The 23,875-nt window shown below is 39.5% G+C and overlaps 1 protein-coding gene across 1 annotated transcript in view; it reads left to right on the top strand.

Annotated features, from left to right (window-relative positions):
- Window positions 1–23,875, top strand: part of LOC140236664 (rapamycin-insensitive companion of mTOR-like) — a 112,415-nt gene that overhangs the window by 34,072 nt on the left and 54,468 nt on the right. The window contains exons 5-6 of the mRNA XM_072316583.1: window positions 14,232–14,427; window positions 18,661–18,787. Of these exons, the coding sequence (XP_072172684.1) occupies window positions 14,232–14,427; window positions 18,661–18,787 (323 nt within the window). The remainder of the gene's footprint in view (window positions 1–14,231; window positions 14,428–18,660; window positions 18,788–23,875) is intronic.

Below are 23,875 nucleotides of genomic sequence, written 5' to 3'. Positions count from 1 at the left end.
ATTAAGTTCTTCTTTTCATTCATCTTAAATTGCACTGGTAAGCAGGGGGCATTTCATAAAGCATTTTGGCAGATATTGGTTTTTTTTGTGACAAACTGTTTTAGGCTACTGAAATCTTTGAATTTGATTGGCTGAGAGCAAATTTGTCAAAAAAAAAAAAAATCAAACAACAGGCTTCATGAAATGCCCCCAGACTTTACAGTGATTTATTCTGAGTTTCGTGGTGACAGTACTACAGTAGGCATGTAAATTGTCAGAAGGAAACAGAAATTTACAGGGAGGAATGTGTGCTATCTTGTGCTGATATGAACACAGTGACTTTTGTCTGTTTATGTGTTGTAGAAATCTATGCCACATAAAATCTATTGTGTCTCCTTCTGTGTATTTAAATGAATGTGTGTGTGTGTATAGATCCACACACAAAATGTGATATTTAAAAAAAAAAAATAATTTTTTAGATAATGTGAACACCAGTGTTCTTTAAACATTGCTGTGTATGAACATCCTTGAAATCATCGTGTTGGTACATCCATTGTTCAGAGTTTGAAATATGAAAACATGATGAACAATTTTATCGGCAATTTTGTCCTGTTGAGCCCTGTTGTTGCTTCGCAAAAAAAACCTTGTGAATTTCAATTTTAAAGAAGAAACAAAGGTATGTTTTCATGATATTGTGTATGATATAAAAGAAAAGTCCTACAAGGAAATAAAACGCCTTTTGTGCACAAATGCTCTTTATTCGTGTAATCATCATCATTGTTATTAGTAGAATATGTACACATACATGTACCGTATATCTATTCAAGTATATAGTACTTAATGAAGAGGGAGCTATAAGGTTGAGAGATTCACGTACAGGTGTTCCCCCTCTGGTAACAGTTCTTATAGATGGAGGAAATTGTGGGATGCAAAGTGTCAACTATCTAAGTTTGTACAAATTGTTCTTTAACTTAAGTTTTGATGAAGAGTTCAGAGCAATTTCGACAAAGTATGAAAGTGAGCATGCCTTGAGGTTTGGCAGTGAAATAGCATGCAGTCATTGGATTTCATTCAATCTGAAACTAAACTTGACACTTGAGATCATAGCACTTCATGATAAATCCTAAAATTCATAGCTCTTTGGAGAATCTAAAAATAGTGCAGCTAAAATCTGGTCCTCTCGTATAAGTTCTTAACCACCAGAAGTTGTGTTAATATCATTAATAATACATGGACCAGTCCAGGGAAAGATGGAACGGCTTCACAATGTGCGAATCGTCAGGCTTCTTAAATTTTTCCAGTGGGTGTGATGTGATTGAGGGGCCACCAGTTCATCTTTTTTTTCTTCTTGCAGAACATGATTGATCGAGGCAATGTTCCATGCATTCATTTGAGTTTTAGTATTTAGAGCAATTTCCTCACCTAGTTCCCGCGTTCGAGTTGGCCCGCGGCAATTTCCTGGCAGATTGCCAAGCGTCTCCTCCCATGACAACCAGTGCTGCATCAGGAGCAAAAGATGCAATTCAAAAAAGAAAAGGAAAAAAGGAGAAGACAAGAAATGTACCTCTTGCTTCTCCTGTCCCATGCTAAAAAATCAAGGGGAAACCCAAACTGTGCAAGAGATAAAAGGATGTATCCTGTACAGGTGTTAAATCTGGTGTTTAATGTAACCCCCCAGAGAAATAGGTGAAGTATAATGTGCTCTTCTACCACCCCCTTCCTACTGACATCCCCCCCCCCCACCCACCCACATCTCTGGCTCAGTCTTATTTCTTTCCTCCTATTGGCATAAGAATGATTGTAGAGAGAAGGTCAGATGTTTGTTTTAGATAACAAACAAATCACCGTCTTACAACTGAGAGGAATCCAACTAAATTGATATTACCCTAAAAATTTATATAAAAGAAGGTTAGTTTACAATAATGGTTGTAAAAATAAGGTACATTGTACATGCATCTCGTTTTGTACTTCGTGAGGACTGGATGATAAGGTACTTGTATACCACATACCTATTACTTTTTAAGATATCATTTTAATCCTTGGAAATACCCTGGAATCACCTTGCTATGTCTGGCAAGCCTATGACAAGCTTCGCTGGTTATCAGGAGCCAAGTGCTGATTGTAAAGGTACGAGTTAGATTTGAATTCATGGAGCTAAAATGCTGAATTGTGTAAAAAAAGGGGACAGGTGGGGATGGAGACTCTGTGCCTCCCAACTCCTAGTGGAGACAGGAGCATCTGTACTCTTATGTGGTGGAGGGATGCCTTCCGGCATTTCATTCACCCAGCCTCAGTGGTATCATCAAATAGTGCTCTGCACTGTGCCTTGCCTTCCTTCACGTACGGCCACTAATTCATCCACACAAGCCCCTGAATTGACAGGGAGGTTGGCGAGATAATAAGGGGGGGAAGCGCCAGAGGAACAAAGGGCTTTCTTGCCGGACCCAGGCCGCGTCCGACGGAGATGGATTTTTTTTTTTTCTTCTCTATCTTTCATGCATGCACGCCACCGCCGCGTATTCTCGACATCAGCTCGTATGCGTTCCCCATGCCCTGCATGTCCCCACTGCATAATTCAACATCGGCCTGCAGAGCCCGTGCATGAAACACTGAATGTTGCAAGGCGAATGTCTTGTCTGGAGGTCCCCCATGTACCCCTCATTTTGCTCCTTTTCACGTGACGTGGCACTGGCTTGATTCACAGCGGAGTATTGAAAGCTCTTGCATCGGATGTACCGAGCAGTATGTATACATGTACACGGCATGTTGTTCTGCTGATAAATTCATGAAGGAGCAGATTAGGTATCATCTGCCGTGCTCCGGCAGCAAAATCTTGCCACAACATGCATCACCATGATGAAGGCGACTTTTGGCAGGCACATTTTGTGTTTTCCCTTCTCTCCTTCCTCCTTTTCCTTCCACTCCCTGCTTCCTTCCTTTTTCTCCCTTCCTTCCCCATCCTTTTCTTCCTCTTCCTACTGTTTTTTTTTTCACCGTCCACTGTCCACTGCCCACCGTCGACCCATCCCCTTTCTCACTCTCCTTATCCATGCCCCCTTCCTCTTCCTCTTGCTTTCACCAGGGAGGTGGGAAGAGGTCCCACCTCCCTGCTTTCACTACCCCTTCCTTTTTCCTCCTTGAGGACCCCTTGACCCCCTTCTCCTTTTTTTAAAACACTTCTTGTCCCTTTTCCCATTTCCCCATTCCCATGTACAGCTCTCAGAGCCCTTCTCCTCCTTTTTTCCTTCCAACTTTTCCTGACCCCCCTCCTAATTTCCACTTCTAATTTCTCCCATCTCCTTTCTTCTTTCTTCCTTTCTGTCCTTCTACCTTCTTTCTCCTTTCTCCCCATCTCCACCCCTTCCTATGTTCCACTGCCATCCTGTTCCCCCATCCCCCATTTCAAGAAGGAGTCTTTCATTCAGCGTTATTTGGACATTGACTGGAGTCCGACTACCACGGGATGAGTCATATCTTTTGAAGATAGAGAGATAGAGAAAGAGGGAGAGAGATGAATTGAGAAAGAAGAGAGAGAGAGAGAGAGAGGGATGGGGAAAAGAGCGCTAGAGTGTGAGGGAGTCCTGTCGTGCAAGTCATTAGCATCATGAATGTAAGTGCATCGTGGCTATGATGTACTCCTTCCAAACCCGTCAGATCGGTTTGCATTAAAACTGCAACAGCAATATTATCCACAGCAGAACTTATCACAAGATTTTACTGTACACATACAAGTGGAAATGTTTGCACGAGTAGCTTTTTGCCCTCAGCCAAGTAAAGATGAATTTTGCATGTTTTTAATTCTGTTGAATCAAAACATAAAATAGTATTTACTTCGTACTACAGAGTATAACATGCAGAAGATTCCTGTGCTTTTGTTTTTGCGCCATATTTCACATTGTGCAAAACGCACTCTTTTGATTATGTAGTTTATGAGAAGAAAATGAGTAACTACAGGAAAGGATGAACTTGCTTCTGGCTACAAAATTGTTTACATTTCTAATTTTCATTGGAAATCTGTCTTTCTTCTGTGAAAAGCTCTGGATTGTTACACTTCTACTTTGCTAGATATTTCCTTTAATGTAGAATACTAGTATAGGCAATTTCATCATTGTGTACCTGCAGGTATTACTAAAAGATAGGCAGCAGTGGAATTGATATAATGGTTGTACTGACACAGAATCACACAAATAAATTCTGCATATCATTGAGACTAATAGAGAGCCTGGATTTTGGAGGCGAGGTTGTCGGATCACCAAGTTCTTTCATTGCTGATGACGAGCTTCATGCCCACTTTATCAATGAGATATTTCAGGTGTTGGTTCTGAGAAGATTAAAGTAGGATGGGCTGACAGAAATAGATACATGTGGCTGAAAGAACTGATAACCAAACCACAACGCGTCATCACTTTATCAGCAATGCTGAGTAAGAACCAACAATAACGGTGAAAGTACTTTCATTCCTGATATAACATTTTTTTTTTTTGGGGGGGGGGGGGAGGGAGGGGTTTGGGAGGAGGCATGTTATCCTAAAACTGTTGGCAGCGATAATGGCATTTTTACTTTGTCTTATCAGACTGTTGAATGGGTCCAATAATGGCCTAGAGGTCAAAGAGGTGCTTGGCAGTAAAACATTAAGGAAAAGGTTCGATCATTGATTCTTTTCCTCCCACACTGAGGGTTGCCCTTTGTATTCTGTTTTGCTCTGTGCATCAATACCACATAATTATATTTAATACAGAAAAATTAGAGTTTTTCTTTTTCTTTTTTTATGTGTTTTATTGGAATAGTTAAAAAACAAATCAATACATACATGTACATGAACATGTAAATAAGAACAATCATCGGGGAAAAAGAGAGATATAAAAAAAGGGGAAAAAAAAGGAAAAAAGAGGCAGCACTACCCATGTAATAGCAAATAGTTCTAGATGTGCTTTAAAAGCAGTCACTTTGTCTCATACAAGATATTATCTATGTATAACAAATATGATACGATATATATTCTTAAAGAAAATTGGAAGTAGATAACACAAAAATAACAGATTATAAATTTGTGTTACGTACAATTGATAAGAGGAAATAATTATAAAATGCCAAAAGAACCGTTAAATTAGAGTTACTGAAAGGAGGTACATTTTTGGACGAAGAAAAACATTCGGCATGTACATTGAATCTGAAAAATTGAAGGACACTTATAAAATCAGAAATCTGATCTCAGATTTTCTTCTACTTTGGCGTGTTTGCAAGGTTCCTCTACATTCTTGCCAAATGCTTGTGCATGAGATGTTTTATAAAACTGGCTGATTCTTTTTGTGGTAGAACATTCAGTGCCTTCATGCAATGCACGATTTTAATCCTGTACAAGCGACCAAGGGCATTATATATTCATAGATTTCAGTCACATGCCTTTTGTTCGATCTGATTTCCACATGATTTTGTTGTTGTTGAAAGAACAGAGAGGACTCTGTGAATAATTCAGAGATTTGACACGGCTCATGTTTCACTCCATGACGTAAAGAGCAGCGCTGTATAGTACCGAGGATACTGTAATATTTGACTTTACAGCATATTATACTTTGTACTCTGTCCTTTTTGTTCTGGAGGCACACATTTCACATGTTCTACCCATGCCAGCCACATTGTTTCACCCTGTGTTTTTTGTTTATTGCTTGAGACATTTTCGTGACATGTACCCTATTTACACATGACTGTTTGAGGATGGCGGCGGTCTCACTTGGGCAGCCATGCTGCAAATTGGCAACTTTTAATGGGCGACTCAAGATGTTTGCAATCAGTGGCGACCTGCTGTGCTTTTCATGCAGGATATTGGTATAATGGCCTACTGTAGTTGTCAGTCAAGCGTATCAGTATCGTTATTGATGAACTTTGTGTGTACGCATGGCATACAAAATTATAATTTATCTTTCTTTTACTTTGTTTTGATAGAGTGTAGTAGTGATTTCCTTACGTGTATTGTTCTCTATTAAAGCTCTCCTGTGCTGATTGGTGATGATCATGATGTTGTCTCAACTCCTGTTTACTATCAGAGGGTAATTCTGCTTCTGGAAGAAATGATTCTTTAGTGGCAACATTTTAACTGCCTACCATACCCTCTGTAATTTCTTGTGTTGTGTGTAGATGAACTTCCAATTACAATGGTTGTACATTTCCACCTTCAACCAACACAGTGTTATCTATCATGTGTTTGTGACCAAGCATTTCCACTGTTTTCTTCAAAATATGTTTTTGAGCCCAAATGTCAAAGGTTAATGAGCTTGTTTGACCATAAAAAGATCATGTGCAGTGCGATCTGCAAGAAAAATAATTACCTGTCAAGGTAGTAATGGTAACTTGCAAAGGTTGGCTCTGACGTCCAAAACCAAAATGTGCAAAGTTTGAAAGAGCTGTGGCGTCTTTGACCTTCGGTTATGGTCGCTGATACATAGGACACCTATCCCAGGTTGCCTTGCGCTGGCTTGTCAATGGTGTTTACAGCGTGTTATGACGACCCACATATTGGCCTATATATGTATTATGGTCTTCCACCGTCGTTGCGGGTGAGAGATCGAATGTGATAGAGCGAGAATGCGTCATGATACGGTGATAAATTGGAGATGCGGTGAGCGCCGACGGACGGTATGCTAATAATAGCCAGTGGTCACCGGTGTCTTTCTTTGGCTGGCAGCATGGATAAAACGGAAAGTAGATGTTGGTCAAAAATGCATCTGATCCTGTGGTATTTTTGCAAAAATTAATGAACTGGGTACGTGCATCCTTTATATCAGCCATCTCCTGTCAAATCATATTCCCTTTCAGTCTGTTACTGTCTTTTACACTCTCTCTCTATCTTTTATATGTCTCTCTCCTTTGCTTTCTATGTACTGTTAAACACGATATTTTTGCGGGCGAATGGGAGCCGACGGCCTTATTCGCAGTCATGAAATTTCGCAAGTTGCCTCTAACATTCAATGCATATATAGTGTAGACAAGATCTTTAGCATGCATTTTAATTTCGCGAAACTCGGCTCTCACAAAATTTGCAAAATTCCAATGCAGGCGAACATTCCTCGTTTTACAGTATATCCCTTTCTCTTCAGCTCTCATGATGATACTGTAAAACAAGGAATGTTTGTGTGTATTTTAATTTTGCAAATTTCGCGAGAACCAAGACTCGTGAAATAAAGATGCATGCGAAAGTTCTTGTCTACTTTATATGTGTTGAATGCCAGTGATAATTCACGAAAATTTCATGCGGCGAAGAAGGCCGTTGGCTCCAATTCACGAAGATTTCATGCTGTGAAAATATCTTGCTTTACAGTGTTTTTTATGCACTTTGTTTATTTCCATCTCTCTTTCTGTTGAATGCCTGTACACTTGGGCTTGATCACAATGAGTGGATTTTTATTACATGCATGTACCATACAAAAATAAAAGAGTAGATAATACTACTCAGAAGTTTTCAATTCATGTGTAGTTGAGTTATGTACTGTAGGAGGGTTGCCCATTAAATATCAATTTAGCACCAGCAGGTTTATATGTTCACTTCAGATTTTTACGAGGATGATAGCAAGTGGTCAGATGTTACTGAAGTTGTCACAAGGACTACCAAGCACCAATGAAAGAGAATTGTTTTGGAGATGAAAATCTATAACTGTAGGTACATGTATTCTGTTAGTGTTATGAATGCCCAGATGATAAATTCATTTCTCAAGTGCACAGAATTGTAATGATATAACCGTACACATTTTCTTTTTCTCATAAAACTTGTAGCCAGTCTTGTAGCAGTTTGAGGTAATCATGTGTACAAATCGCTGTAAGAAAAGTTTGAGCAAAGGTGTGCAATAAAAAAATGAAATAAAAGTGTTTTAATCCAAACCACTGAAATGGGTTTATTATACACCAGGGAGGTGGAAGAGAAACTTCTTCTACCTCCCTGACTGCACCTAGCGCAGTGGTACATGCATGCAGCGATGCACAACAGTACGGCCATCAACAAACTTGTTTATCACAATGCACTTTGTCAAGGCGATTGTTTCCTCTAGGAAGTGGTTGTACCTTATCGAACCCCGGTGACAAAGGGACAATCGCAGACCAGACCATCTTGATCAATCCCAGGTCAGTGATGACCGGCCCATCGGTCAAACTATTTCAACGATCCGTAACTCTGCATGACTGCTTGTATCATTGGAAGTGGGGCCTTTAATAGAGGATGTTTTTGCTGACACTTTGCAGAATGGATTGACTGTTCTGTGCCTACCATATGATGGCCATGTGAGCGATGTTGGGATCCACAGAAACACAATATGACATTGTTTGGATTTACCAGTTATCTCTGAACACTCAAAATGTTTGTTGCTGTACACTGCCTGAAATTATGATTTTTAGTCAGCTGATATTCTTGAAGTCAACAATTCCCCAAAAGATTGCCTTTCCTGACACTGATACCAGTGATAGAAATGGAATGTACATTATGTACCTGCAGCAAAAATTGCTAATTTTTCTCTTGAAAAATGGTTATATGTTTTGTCTCATATTGTCACTGAGGTTCTCTGTTGCAAATACATCCTGATTTGCAAAACGTTTATTTGGAATTACATACTTTTATTTGGAAATGCATACATTTTATATGCCACACACAGTAGCACGTTGAGCCCCCATGAAGATCATTGCAGAGGGTAAAACCCATGATATCCACGTGTACCAACAGGAAAGATTGCAACCCCATGGGAAGCCAGTGAAATTGCAATCTGGACTTTTCCCTCATACATAAAGACAGAGAGCATTTGGGATTGTGGGAACAGATAAAGCACTTTTTGATTCTGTCGGAAGATTCAGATTTTTTTGTTTTCCTGTTTTTGTTTGTTGTTTGTTTGTTTGTTGTTTATTTTTTTATATGTTATTTTTTTTTACAATACAATGCCATCAAAATCTTGAGCATTTATTGTAGTAATCCTAGCCAGTAGCTGACCCATTCACAACTGTAGAATGTGTTGTGTCAGTGTACTTTTAATCAAGGCTACATTCACAAATATGTAAGTTGAGAAGATACAGCTAGAGCCTCTCATACAGTGTACATGTACAGATTGTACCATGCAGAATATCTAGTGGGTAGATACTATGTACAGTATGTCGAGTCAACCGTACAACTACCATGTAGGTTGGAGTTTGAGGATTTTGACTGGTTGGTGGTGATTCCAGGAATCGAGGGCGTGATTGATGGAGAGCAGAGACTGTTAAAAGAACCCGTACAATTGAATGTCCTCGACCCTGCCTTTGCTTGCTTGACGACACGTGCTTGAAACTGGCTGCACACGTGTGTGTGTGTGTGTGTGTGTGTGTGTGTGTTTCTGTCTGTCTGTTGGTCTGTTTATTTCTGAGAGTTCTTTTTTTTAGCTGGTTGTCCTCTCTAATAATCTATCCCCGCGTTCACATTGGTCCCAGCGACGCAGGGACAGCCACAAGAGATCTTATCTTTTTTACGACTGACCGTTCACATTGGTATCTCATCTGTCCCCGAGCTGTGGGGGCATTTTGGGGCTTGGAGCGAGCTCTGCTACTTGAATCCAGGCATAGCGCATGCGCACATTTGATGACCACAGCTGGACGCTATCAATTGCACCCCAAGGTCACTCTCCCCTCCAAATCTTGTCCCCGTACCCGACTTGCTTCGCGGGGACGAGGGGACAAGTCCCAGCGAGCGTTCACATTATGGTTTTTGAGGAGAAAGTCCCACAGCTCGGGACTTTCCCCGCGTCGCGGGGACCAATGTGAACGCGGGGTATGCCTTCCCATTCAGCACCAATGAATGAAGCACACTGGATTAGAGTTGAGGGCTTTAACGTGTAGGAAGTGCGAGCGGATATGAAGACACAAGCTGTGGACATAAGCTTTGTTTACCCCCCCCCCCCCCCATTTCATCCAAAGCTTTCCATGTGAGTGCCATGTGCACTCTGAAAACAATATGGCTAGGTGTTTTAAATTCTCTCACCAGAGAATAAGAGGAGTGTGGTTCCGCAGCGATTAGACATTGTTGGCAAGCAATGCTCTACACAGGTCAGTAGAGGTCAGTAATAACAGGCAGTCATTGGTACATGGTGAAAGAAAAAAAAGAACAAGTTGTTGATTGCTGCAAGTAATACAAGTACACTGTATTGGAAAGTGTGAGGATTGTGATATTGTTGAAAGTGTCAAAATACTTTTTCACAAAAATCATATTTGTTTCCTTTTTTTTTTTTTTTGGTGTGGAATATTTCTTACAGAGCTGTAGCTACATATACTACTGTATCCCCCTTACATGGCATCACTCTTTAGTGCAACTCTACAAAAATTTAATGAATGAATAAATGAACATTCCTTTGTGTATACAATGTATATTTTTCCATAAAGGGGATATTTAGTGTAGATTTGCATATCATACAAGGTCAATAGAAGACTAAATGTGATACTTACACTTTAATATACATCACCTCACTAAATATGAATATGTGGCTGCAGTTAAAATCACTGTTTAATACCTGTTCAAGACTATTCCCAAGTATAATCGGGCATCTCTCTATGGGAAATGCTTGTTTAAGCTAAATCAGCTTGTCCTCAACAGGAATAATAGAAGAATGACAATTTAGAAGTACATAACTTTCTTACTATAGATCCAATTTTCATAAAAATATTCTTTTCCCTGTCTTAAAAAAAAAATGGTTTGTTTTTAAATCTTTTGTAAACTGGAACATGGTGAGATATAACAGTAACACTTCAGAGTTTGTATGTCCCTTTTTGCAACCTGAAAAATTAAGATTCCTTTCATAAGATGGTATATTCATTATAGAAGAAAGCACAAAATCGAGACCATTCCTCGCAATGAATATTGGAAACTTTTTTTTTATAATGGAGGGGGAATACTTTAGATTTCCAGTGAATATAATTATTCAGACCTTGAAAAATTCCAACTGTTATTCTTGTTACAAAAGGGGAGCATATTCTCAAATGACATGGGTTTGGTAATTTTTTTTTTTTTTTTTTTTTTTTTTTTTTAAGACTGAGGTGTATTACTGTAAAATTTTATATGTGATATTGGGAGACATTATGAAATGCAAAATTTTGTGACGTGTGAAAAAGGGATATGCGACCTTTAAATCTACTCTAGCAAACACCTGTGTGGTGTGACATTTTAAGTTGCATTCTGAGGGAGGGACATAACAAAGTGGTTGGAGAATGGAAGACAAAAGAGAGGCAGGATGTTGCCTTTTTGGAACAGGTGTATTCTTGGTGGGACAATAACCACACTATGCATGTGTTTATGTTTGTGTAAATTGTGTGTGTATATAAATAGTATCATGTGGTTAGTTACTGGCATTCTTGTGATCGATCAATCAATGCGTGTTGTTGTCGTGTTCATTGCATTCTTTCAGCACTTTACATACAAAGTCTTGACATTCCATCTGGCTGGAAGCAGTTGTTGTTGTTTTTTCCACTTTGAATCCTTTGGAATACAAATGGACAAAATGATTAAACGCATCAGTTTTTTTTTTTTTCTTGTACAGAGTTTGATTTTATTCTTGTTGCTATTGTAGGTGTTCATTTTGGCTGAGAGTTGTTTTGCATTTATCTGTGTGAAGTCTCAGTAATTGACATTTGATAGGTTTCTTCAGTTGGTCTTGCATTGTTATTCTGTGGTTTTTCTTACTCATCTGCTGTTCTTTTATTGAATTGATGGATTTTTTATAATTAGTTTGAATGTCATCTTCAGAGAGATTCTCATAGAAGATAAAGTTGTAGCACAGGTGTGTGACTTCTTTAAACATTATCTGTTTTGTCGCTGCTGTAAATAGAAATGATTGTGTACAATGTGCATTGCCGTTTAGCTGCACAGTGCAAACACATTCATGATTCATGAAAACATACGAAACTGTACTATGTGTATTTTATGGCTGTCTGTTTTCCTTTATCTGGTTTTTAACAAAAATCCTGCATTCCTTTTTTATTATTTGATTCTTTTATTGGAGTTGAATTCTGTTTTAAAATGAGGTCACATGTCACTCTCATTGGAATACAGACACAGGATAATTGTAACTGTTCCAAGTCCTTTGTAAATGATCTCTGAATTTTCAATCCAAAGTCTATGTAGAACTTTGGGTGGTTTAATTTAGGATTGAAGTCCTATTTGCCAACTTGACAAAGATTTGATGTTGTAGTTAATGTCGATTGATAAGAACATAGTGAGCTCAGTGTGATGTCTTCGAGTGAACTGTGGTTAGGTGGATAAATGTTGCTGAAAGTATTTAATATGTTCCTTGATTCTCATTTTCCTGTTGTAGCTTATATCTCACATAAAAGTACTTTTTGTCCCCGCCGAACGAGTTCGAGCAGGGGACTATGAAACGGGCTCCGTACGTGTGTGTGTCCGTGTGTCCGTGTGTCCGTCCGTGCGTCCGTGCGTCCGTGTGTCCGTCCGTGCGTCTGTCCGTGCGTCCGTGTGTGATCAAAATGTTCAAAATGCTACTCCTTCGCCATTTCTAACCCGATTTTGATTCTGTTTGCTTTATATGATAGCACTACATGGGAGCTTTGAAACTTCTATAAAGAATTTCAGTTGTGACCTTTGACCTTGACCTTTGACCTATATTGTACATTTTGCTTCAAAATGCTACTCCTTCGCCATTTCTAACCCGATTTTGATTCCGTTTGCTTTATATGATGGCACTAGGTGAGGGCTTCAAAACTTCTACACAGAATTTTGACCTTTGACTTCTTTGACCTTTGACCTTGATTTTTTGCCTATATTGTACATTGGCTACAAAATGCTACTCCTTCGCCATTTCTAACCCGATTTCGATTCCGTTTGCTTTATATGATGGCACTAGGTGAGGGCTTCAAAACTTCTACACAGAATTTTGACCTTTGACTTCTTTGACCTTTGACCTTGATTTTTGACCTAAATTGTACATTTTGCTACAAAATGCTACTCCTTCGCCATTTGTAACCCGATTTCAATTCTGTTTGCTTTAAGTGATGGCACTTGGTGAGGGCTTCAAAACTTCTACACAGAATTTTGACCTTTGACTTCTTTGACCTCTGACCTTGATTTTTGACCTGTATTGTACATTTTGCTATTAAATGCTACTCCTTCGCCATTTCTAACCCGATTTCGATTCCGTTTGCTTTATGTGATGGCACTAGGTGAGGGCTTCAAAACTTCTACACAGAATTTTGTCCTTTGACTTCTTTGACCTTTGACCTTGATTTTTTACCTATATTGTACATTGGCTACAAAATGCTACTCCTTCGCCATTTCTAACCCGATTTCGATTCCGTTTGCTTTATGTGATGGCACTAGGTGAGGGCTTCAAAACTTCTACATAGAATTTTGACCTTTGACTTCTTTGACCTTTGACCTTGATCTTTTTACCTATATTGTACATTTTGCTACTAAATGCTACTTCCGGCGGGGACATATATTACGCACCGCGTAATTTCTACTTTTCCTTGTTGTAAATGTTTTGGGTGTTGATGGTACTATTGCACCAGCTATGTGTGGTGAAATTAACTGGTCATTTGTCGTAATGAATTATACCAAGCTTACTTGTAGGATATTGCTTCACCACCTTCGAATTCTGGGGCCAACTTGACCAACAATGTTCAGATTTATTAAAGTGGGAAACAATTGTCACAGTTCTCTGTGCAATCATCAGTCTGGAATATTAATATATTTAAAGATTAAAAAACACCCGAACAATTTAAAAGTATTATCTATTTCTATATATTATGGTCTTTAACTTGAGCTGTAAAAAGATGTAAATTATGTGAACTTTGATGCTGTAGATCAGAGAATTACATGCTATGAATTGCTCTACCTCATGGTAAAGAAATTCATTTTCTCCCTTTTTCTGCCTTTCTTTCAACCACACAAAAGCACACACACACACACACACACACACACACTCACACAAACACATACACGCCCACAAACATATTTACATGTACAAAGGCCTTCAGCATATGAGGTAAATTAGCTTTAATGTCCTTTTTAATACTTTGCTGATTGAAGTCACCAATTTTCAGCAGATAGTACTACACTATTTGTACAACAGAGCCTCTCAAACGAGTCCTGAGTATACTCGGGCAATTTCAATGGGAAATGCGTGTTGCTGCAAAATCAGTCCGTTCTCAATGGGTCAAACAATTCATAATCACTGTGTCCATGTCTGAATTTGTTCTAAAACTCCTCCACTCCTTCTCCCCAATTCTTACCCTCAAAATAGTTTGCGACTGGCACTGGTGCACCCGTCCAAGGAGGTGCGCGGGGCCGGGGTGCGGGCCCTTCGCCACCTGATCCAGGACGAGTCGGCGGTGCAGGCGATGGTGGCGCTGCACGTGGACCGCCTCCTGGTGCGCTCCCTGGACATCTGCCAGCAGAACGACGTGGAGCGTATCCAGGCCCTGCGATTCATCCGGCGGGTGAGTTCAAATCAAATCGTGAAGGAAAAGAAAAACTTTCTCCATTCTTTTTCCCCTTTTTATGCTTATAAAAGTACAGAGAAAGGGATCCTGGGTTAAAATACTGTAAAGCCATTTGTGGCTGCCCAGCTCAAAGCCTGCAAAAAGTTGCAGATTAGGATTCTCTGTAATGGGACCAAATATGACATTTTGGTTGTGCCACTCAAATTTTTAAAGTTTGTCTCATCTTGGAGAGTGATATTTTTTCTAACTATCTGTCAAAATTTGATGGCTTTAATGGGGATATCCAGTGCAAATATGAGTTGGTCTGATAAAAAAATCATAAAATCTGACAAGTTCAACGGTAAAAATTTGACTGAAATCGGATGAAAAATAAGGAAGTTATGACATTATGAAGTTTTGCTAATTTCTGCAAAACAGTTCTTGTACAGTGGATATGAATGAGTGAGCTAAACCATGTCACAACCTCACAAGTTTCCATTGATCGTGAACAAAAAAAGATAATGACAATTCAATGTTTCTGTCATTGAAGTCTGAATCATGATGTTATTCCTGGTTGAGTAACTTCAGAATAGTGATCAGATAGAAGGATTTAAGCCTCGGGCATAATTTCATTTGAATGAAAAACTGGAAATTTCAAAATTTTATGTACAAACTATGTGGCAAGTTGTTAGGGGATGACATGCTCACTATGCCATTTTTATATTCATATTGACCATTCAAGAACTGTTTCCTGAAGAATTAGCGACACTTCAAAATGTCATAATTTCCTTATTTTTCACCCAATTTCGATCAAAATTTTACCATTGAACTCATAATATTTTGCTCTTTCTTATCAGACAAACGTATATTTAGACTGGATTTCCCCTTAAACAATACTGAAGTTGAGATATTAGCAGTTTTTCAGGACCACCTTTGGTTTTTTTTTTTTGGGGGGGGGGGAACAAGAACTGCTCTTACTGTGCATAGAACATGGCAGGATTGATGACAAAACAGAAAGGTAAATATTTGTTCAGGAATAAACCCATTTGCTTCATGTCTGATGTGCTCTTGCTGTACAGGAGTCTTACTAATGGCTGCCTCTCTAGATAGATGACTGTGTTATCAGTGGTCTCCATCATACATTGTTATGAAGAAATATATGTCGATGGAGAAAATTGTTGTTTCTCACAGTTTATAGAGGGCAGTTTAAGCCTGGCTATCTATTGAATAGTGTAAACACACACACACGCGCACGCACAAACACACACACCCAACAAGTGTGATGTATTGTGATTATTTTTCTTCATCTTGTGTGCACTTGCCTCAAATCTGAAACTTATTTCCAAGCAAGTCAGTGAGGGCTATTTGTCACGTGCTGCCCCAGATCTTTGCTGTTGTTTTCCTAGTTTCACCCTGAACTCTGTGCAGATGTTAGCAGGTGTGGCAACTCTTGGAATTGTCGCATAGGTGGGGGTAAATGTTTTAGGTCTGAAAGAGAGTGTAAGGCGCAAACTCCCCCCCCCCCCCATTCATACACAAAGTTGGGCACAGGAGCGCTCCTGAAGCACCTTGACTTATGGCCCCCTGAGATTGTTCATACCCGAGAATCACTGTTAGCCCGGACCACAAGCATAGTGGCTGAGAAGGACATACATTTGATTTTTGTCACAATGACCTACATGTGTTGAAGAACTACAGTTGTAACATGTAAGATGTGTGCATAGCGAGTGCCGCATACCATGTCCAGAGCACTCAAAACGTTGGTGACAACCGATACAGAGTTTTAGAGTGCTTCAGGAGCGCTCCTGAACGTAGCCTCCAGAGGGGCATAACTTACTTTAGAATAATTCAGGGCTCGATTATCTGTTCATACAGTGTTTGGAACGCTTCAGGAGTACTCCTGGGGCCCGTTTCATAAAACTTGTTATCAGTGACAACTGCCACATTTCTATGACAAATTTGCTCTCAGCCAATCCAGATGCAAAGATTTCAGTAGCTTGTCACATCTATGACAACTTGTCACTGATGACAAGTTTTATGAAATGGGCCCCTTGAGTGCTCTAAAAATGCCCCGTATTAAAATGGGATATCAAACAACACATAATGTGGCATCAGTTTTAGCATGGACTCTGGCATGGCTTGATGATATTAATAACATTAACCTGGCAGTGAACTCAAAGTTGAGGATCTGTTGACCCATTTATTTCATCCCCCCTCCCCCAAGTTTTCCTGAGATTGAAACTACTAGACAAACACGGATGGGGAGGGGATTTGTGTGGGGATGGTGCATGATTTCTTCCTCGAATTTCACGTCACAGTTCACTGTGACAATGGCTCGTGTGGAATGAAAACTAGACACTGGTTAATTGATGAGCAGGATGTTGCAGCTGCCAAAAATAAACATTGCAGTCTCACGAAACAGTGCCAATATGTCTTGGTGCTGTCCACAGCCCTTCCATATAATGTGCGTTGTACAAATACATAAAACTGTTTCAGAAGATAAAGTTTTTGTTGCATCATGTTCACCAGATTCTCAACCATTGTATTACAAATCAACTGCTCTGAAACCATTTACCATTTTTCAGTAAATTATTTACTTTATGAAGGGCTGCTGCTTCTTGAAGACTATTAAAGGGTTGGTGCAGTATTGGTGGAGATGAGAATTGGGTTTTTAACTTTTTGCGAGATACCAAGAAAACACTCATGATATAGTACAGAGCATACCAATTTAAGAGGAATTCAAAGTTTATTTGATGAAAATCGGGTTTGGAATGACTGAAACATCCAAAAAGAAAGTAAAACAAAGCGACCATAATAAAGTGTGAAACCTATTTTCATCAAATAAACGTTGAATTCCTCATAGAATTGCACGCTCTTTCATATTTCATACAAGGTTTCTCATTATCTCACCAAAAAAATGTTAGAAACCTGAAATTAGATCTCGACCAAAACTATAGGATCCCTTTAAAATTTGTAAACAGTAGAAGCTTTCAACCAGAATCTATGCAGAATGACACTCAAAAATTCACAGCACAGCTGTCAGTATATTACAGATGAGATACATTGTACATGTATGTGCATGCAGGGTAAAGGTGGGGGGTGCGGATGATTTGAGAAATAGTGCGATGATTTGCGTCATGGCGCGTGAAAGCTGGAGCAAAGAATCTTGAGATATGTCATCCCATCCTTCCAATACACACATCACAACAGTGCACTATGAGTGTTTTAAAGCTTGCTACAAGTGTAATTAAAAAGCCCATCTGTTTATAATGTGTGCATTGCAAGCATCTTTGATCACATTCTCACTGGTGTATCAAAAACACTTCTTGGTTTACTATAGATCATGCACCTGGCAGATAGTCGAGTAAATTTGACCCATTTTGCCCATGAACTTTGCTGAAACAGCCCCGGCTACTTTACACCAAAACACTTCAGGAGCAAAGCAAGAGACTACAAAGTATCGATAGTGGCTCCGCCCACCATAAGTGGGTGTTAAGTGCACTGTAAAGATGTTTTGTTTTCGGTTCGTTTCTTTTTTTTTTTGTGGCCTTTTTTTGTTTTTAATATTCAATTGTGGAATAGTTCATTTTAAAAGGATTTTAAAGGTAAGGCACATGAAATGACTTGAAATTTCTAGACAATGATGCTGGTGGAAAGGAAAATCGAAAGACATTCACTAATAAAGTGAACTGATTCTTGATAATGTGATAATGAAGCTGTGCACATTGTTATCAGTTTTTCTTTTTCCTGCCTATGCCTTTTTTTTCATCTTTCATGCATTTGAAATTCTTGAAAGATTGAAGAAAGTTCTGGAAGGAAAAAACAGTTAATGTACCTCATGGCATCTTACCCAGCTATAACAAAGGCTTTTTTTTTTTAATCAAAAGAAAAAACAAGAAAGATTGATTTCTCATTGTACCACATGGCATATGGTTCCTTCTAATCACAATAATTCATGCACATCCCCCCCCCCAAAAGCCCCTTTTATTGTCTTTTTTTTTCTTTCACAGAGAGAAGGTGTATGAAGTCTACATTCAATATTCTGAATCAGTAGAGCAAAACAAAGGATTGACTTGGGAATGTTGTAAGAAGGATGTTGCTGGGTACTGTGTGTAAAGGGGAAGTCATGAATTCTCTACATAATTAAATACATGTGTATCTCAGGCCTCCATTTTTTTTTCTCACATGGTTTTGTTTTTACTTTAAAGTACCTTTGTTCTGTTTCATTTTGTGCCGCCCTGTATTCTTCAGATACTGACGGTAGCACCAGCATACTGCCCACTGTCACTGGTCCATGTTCTTGTTGCCATTAGCAACAATGGGGAGAAGGAGAGAGATCGGATGAGGAATGCCTGTGTGGCCACACTATGTGAACTTGGTGAGTATCGTCAAAATACTCCACTCCAAAAAAAAAAAAAAAAAAAAAAAAAATTGGAGTGTCAAAAAAAATAATATTTGGCAGAGGGCATGTCTCAAGTGTATATTTTACAACTATAGCAAACATATTCCTCAGGGTATTGATATACTTTAAAATCTCCCTGAATCTGGAAGTGTTTTGCCAAGTGAAATGCATGAATTGAGCAAGTTTCTCCCTTATTGCTCTGTGGAGTCTCCTGGATTTCAGTAGGTGAATGTTGGCAGCCTGTGCATTCTCCAACCGAGGAAGGTCTCCAAAAGAAATTCTGACTGAATGATTTTTGTGTGAGCCGAAAAGAGCCAATAAATACACATTTCAAGGCAACATGTATGTGGAAGCAGGGTATACATAACGACACAGAGTTTCTGAAGGATATTACTGTTGCAAAAGGAGGATATCGGCTTCAACGAGAGGATTAAAAAGTCGTAAAGGTTTAAGTCACTGTGTCATAACGTTTTGTGTGCGGCCATGATCCAGAAAAGCTTCTGTTTTTTCCTCTTGTGTCGGTTTCAGCAAATGATCCAAAATCTGGGTGAATAGGTAATAAGATTTTGTGTTTGTTTTGGGTTTTTTTTTTCAAAATTGTATGTGTCATCATTTTTGTGACTTGCAGCCAAAGCTAGATATTCTGTGATCCAATCTAAAGTGAGTGTAAGCAAGGCTGATGCCAAGTTGCATCCAGCATCTGGCAAATTATGGAAATGTGATCTTCCAACGTGACCCCATGACCTTTGAATGAAAACCCCACTAGAGAACTGGTCTGAAGTGTTCAATGGAAACTTGGATTCAATTCATTTTGATACTCATAAAAGCACTGTGATGTAATGGTTTGTGATGAGCGAAAAGGATATTTTGGACTCGCAAAACATGTTGTTATGGAATGGCTCTGTTATTTCCGCATCGCTTGTTGCGTTTTGATGTGACATGGTCAAATTTATTTTGTTGGCATGGGGGGAGGAAGCTCTGAAAAGCTGAAGACATGAGAATGTGACAGATTGACAAGACTACAATAACAGGAATTAACCACAAAAAAAGAAAGAAAGAAAGAAAGAAAAGAAAAGATGTTTCAGCTTGGAAACTGTTTCTGCGAAGCAAAAGAGATTGGTCTTTGGATTATTACAGGTAAAGCTGTTGGCAGGTCTTCAGTGATATTCGTTACAGAGTTGACGGAGTTTACATGTGAGTGACCGTCGTGTCTCCCAAGAGCAGCGACAAGTCTGTAAAATCATCCGCTTTACCTTGTGATTCCTAATAGAAGAAGGGTTGAAGTTAATTGAAATGTTAATTGCTGGAAAAGAAAAGAAAACAAACTCATAAAACTAGGCTAAACCCCCCCCCCCCAATCATGAAATGGGGGGGGGGGGGGGGGTAGGGAATTGCAGAATTTTAGGGTAGCAAATGATACATCAGTTGTGCATGTCTGCATAAAAAGTGTTGTGTTCATGTAGACATAGATGTGTACCGGTACAGTAAACGTGCTGCTCTGGACCAGTTTGAAAGGGAAGGGAAGTAACATTAACTGTCTCTTTTGTCAACAGACAGGAACTGTAATGGCTTTGGTATTCAATCTTTAGATGATGATAGATGCTTGATCCTTGAGGTTCTTAGCCTGCATTAGATCGTATTGAATTTAGCCATTACAGGCGAATGTTCAAAAATCAAAGCTCGAAGCAACATCTCTTTATTTGTCTGATAGAGCAAAATCAGCGTTGGGGTGCATTTTGTATAGCGCAAGAAAACACATCTAGTGCTTAATGTCGTGTGGAGATTTGTCAGAGTCACAAACCCTTGTTTTCTTGCATCGATTTCAAGTCGGTGTACAGGGTGTACTGCACACAGGTGGCACAATCTCGGTGCGTCAGTGCTGATTTATGAAGTGCAATTTTTATAGATCAAATGACTTACTGTGACAAAGTTCACCCTATGGAGACAGCAGATTCCTCCACCTTTGCAGTAGGCACAGGCCACATGTCTAAGGTTGCGGAAAAGCATATTGATTTATACTTTGAAATATGACTCTCCGAAATGGCCAGCGAAACACAAGATGATTTTTGGTTTTTTACCTCCCTCGGTAATTTGTGTCGGCCTCGTGATGCCTGCTCAGAAATCTGTCCCTTTCTTCGGAAGGAAGGAATTATGAAATGAATGTTGCAAGGAGATTAAACTTGCTGCTGGTACCATGTGGCTTGGCATCCGGTGCTCGGGGAGGCAGAGATATGAATAAAACATAGTCTCCGCAGCCCAGCACAACTATGGACGTGAGCCCAGCTGGCCAATTCAAGACCCTGCTTTTCTATTTTCGGCGGCCACAGCACTCTAAATTTAGTGACTTCCCCGTCATGGGGCTGGTTCTTGTAAACACACAAACACACACACATACACACACGCACATGCAGTCGCTCTTGCTTCAATACCCTCCCTCTCTCTCTCTCCTATTACACATGTTTCCTGATATGTGCAAAAGGGAGGAGATAACTACGGTGTGTAGCCATCAAAGGGGGGGGGGGGGGGAGGCATGCAATTGCTGGTAAAAGGGGGTGGGGGTGGGAGGAAATCGCATTACTCCCAAAATAGATGACACCCTTCATCATCATCCAGAGAGTTATAATTATTAAACGACAATAGAAACGGCAGCCCAATGGATGTTGCTCATAGACTGAAAGACCGCATACCATTTCCTGCACCCTTTCCATGGTGTGATGAATGGCCCGGCCATTGAAGGGGGGTGAGGGGGCTGCTCAGGTGGTATAGAGTAGCATTTGTGAGAAATTCAATATCAAATTGGTATATGTGACCCGCTACAACAAAAGGGTCCTAAAGTTGCTGATGGCCGAGCCGAGACAATCGAGTTTTAAGTCATATCATCAAAATTGGTTAAAACAATCGGATTTCTGTTTTTGGCATAATTTTGTAGTGTAATGTTTTATCCATCATCTGCCGAAATTTCGAAGCTAAATGATCAAAGGAAAGGCAAGAAATTAGCGTTTTTCTGGGCCATGATTTTCCGACTTTCAATGTAAGGGAAACGTGTCCGAAGGTTTGGATCTAGCACCGCAGCTAGACTCCGCCCCTAGCAACGAGGAGTGATCGAATTGGTCAGTGCGTGGCATCCTGATTACCGATTGGTCGTGCGTGGACCGCTGGTGCTAAGCTTGACTGAACATGGCGGAGGTCGCTAGGAGCGGGCCTTCTATTGTCCAGCGACGAAAACTGTCTCGCCTCCCCATGACCATATAGCATTGGAAGGACAACTTTGAAGGCATTTTTCTCGAAACTCTGATTTCCTTAGCCACTCGATGCGCTGATGAAATCATTGATATCTCCGCAACCGAGTATTTTTATGAGTTGTGCTATAGACATATGAAATTAAAGTAGAAGAGTACGGGAATAAGATCATTCCATTTTCAGAAAATTTTCCTCCCCCGACTTTCGGATCCTTTTGTTGTAGCGGGTCACATGTAATCTATGCTCATACATTCATTCTTTATCTAGATTTCATGGAAACTGGACATATTGATGAATATACAGAAAAATATGGTGCTGTGGTATCAACAGAAAGAAACAACAACAATAAATTGGGATGTGATTTCATGATGTAACAATGTCATATTCATGGGTAGTTTTCAAATGATGCAATATTCTTGGCTCTGATACTTGATTGAAGAGATAAGAGGTGGGAGCAAAAATAAGTGAAATAGTCAGGTGTTTATGAGCAGAATATGCATCTGTAGATGTTGTATTATTGTTCATGAATAAGACCACATTTGCTAAAAGGTATCCTTTTTCATTTGTAGTATTTCAAGCATGCTCACCATACAAAATCTAGCCAAGTGTTTTAAAATTGAAAGGAATGCTGGAGACATTTCTGAAACTGTTCAGATTTATCTTTTAATGATTCTCAAGTGATCTAATTTGTGAAAAATGATATTCTTTTATGACTGTGTGATCTGTGTTTATGATTTTGGGAGCTGTAGTAAACATGAATGGATGGCACAGTTACGAGATTAAAATGAATCGCGCAACCATGGCTACAAAGTTGCATGTAGTGCTCTGAACAGATTCCTAGCTTATGCAAGGGGCAAGGTCATTTGCAGAAAGAGAAAAAAGAAAAAGAAAAAAAGAAATAGAATGCTCAACTTGCACATGTATTGTAAACAGATCATTATGGCACACATACTCACAAACGGTATCAAGTTACAATTCGAAAGCAGGCCAAACAGTCTGTCACAATCTCGTGATGCAAAGCCCATTCAAACCTACAATTTCAGTCGTGAAACGAGGTTTCGGGTGATGGTCGAATGCATGATGCTATCTATAAAGAACAGGTGTGCAAAAATGGTCGAAAAGATCTCTCTCCAAGTGTGAAAGATGGTGGTGCATCACTTTCTTTCTTCTTTTTTCTTTTTTTTTTTTGCATGCATTCTGACAAGCTGGAAATCCTTTGCTTCTTGAGGAGTGAGTTTGTTCATTGGTGCAAGAGTGCTGTTCATTAAACAATTGGTGCAAGAGTGCTGTTCATTAAACACAACGATTACGATCCCCTTCAGGTTTTTCTTGATCGTGAGCACTTGACAATTTCTTTTGCATGCTATGGCTGTGCACAGTGGGTTCGAATGGATAAGTGTTCAAAGTACACCATCTGAGATACATGAAGTTTAGTCTCCAAGAACCAACTGGTTATATCTTTAAAAACAGAAGTATAGGTAAATCGAGAAAGAAAATGACTCAAACTTTTGCCGTGTACGTGAACGAGCCTACAGGAGTAACAGTGATAACCATCAGCGAAAAGTGTGTCATGAGGGCGCTTCAGTGTATTTTGAGAAACTGTCGGAAAGGCATTTTAGGAGGCCAGGATGCGGGGGTTACCTTGTTTTTTTCTTTTTCATGAGCGGCATCTCCGTAGTAAAACTTTAATGCCCATATCCCCACCAAGATTGGAAGTTTGCTCTTCATTCATGTTATTTGTGCTAAGCTTTTCTTCTGAGTACATGTACCCTACATGTACACTGTTTGTGTCAAGGGGTTATTTTGAGCTTTAAGAGCTACTAA

This window comes from Diadema setosum, chromosome 13 (genome assembly GCF_964275005.1).
Source record: "Diadema setosum chromosome 13, eeDiaSeto1, whole genome shotgun sequence".
Classification (NCBI taxonomy): Eukaryota; Metazoa; Echinodermata; class Echinoidea; order Diadematoida; family Diadematidae; genus Diadema; species Diadema setosum.
This window is presented reverse-complemented; position numbering and strand designations above follow the sequence as displayed.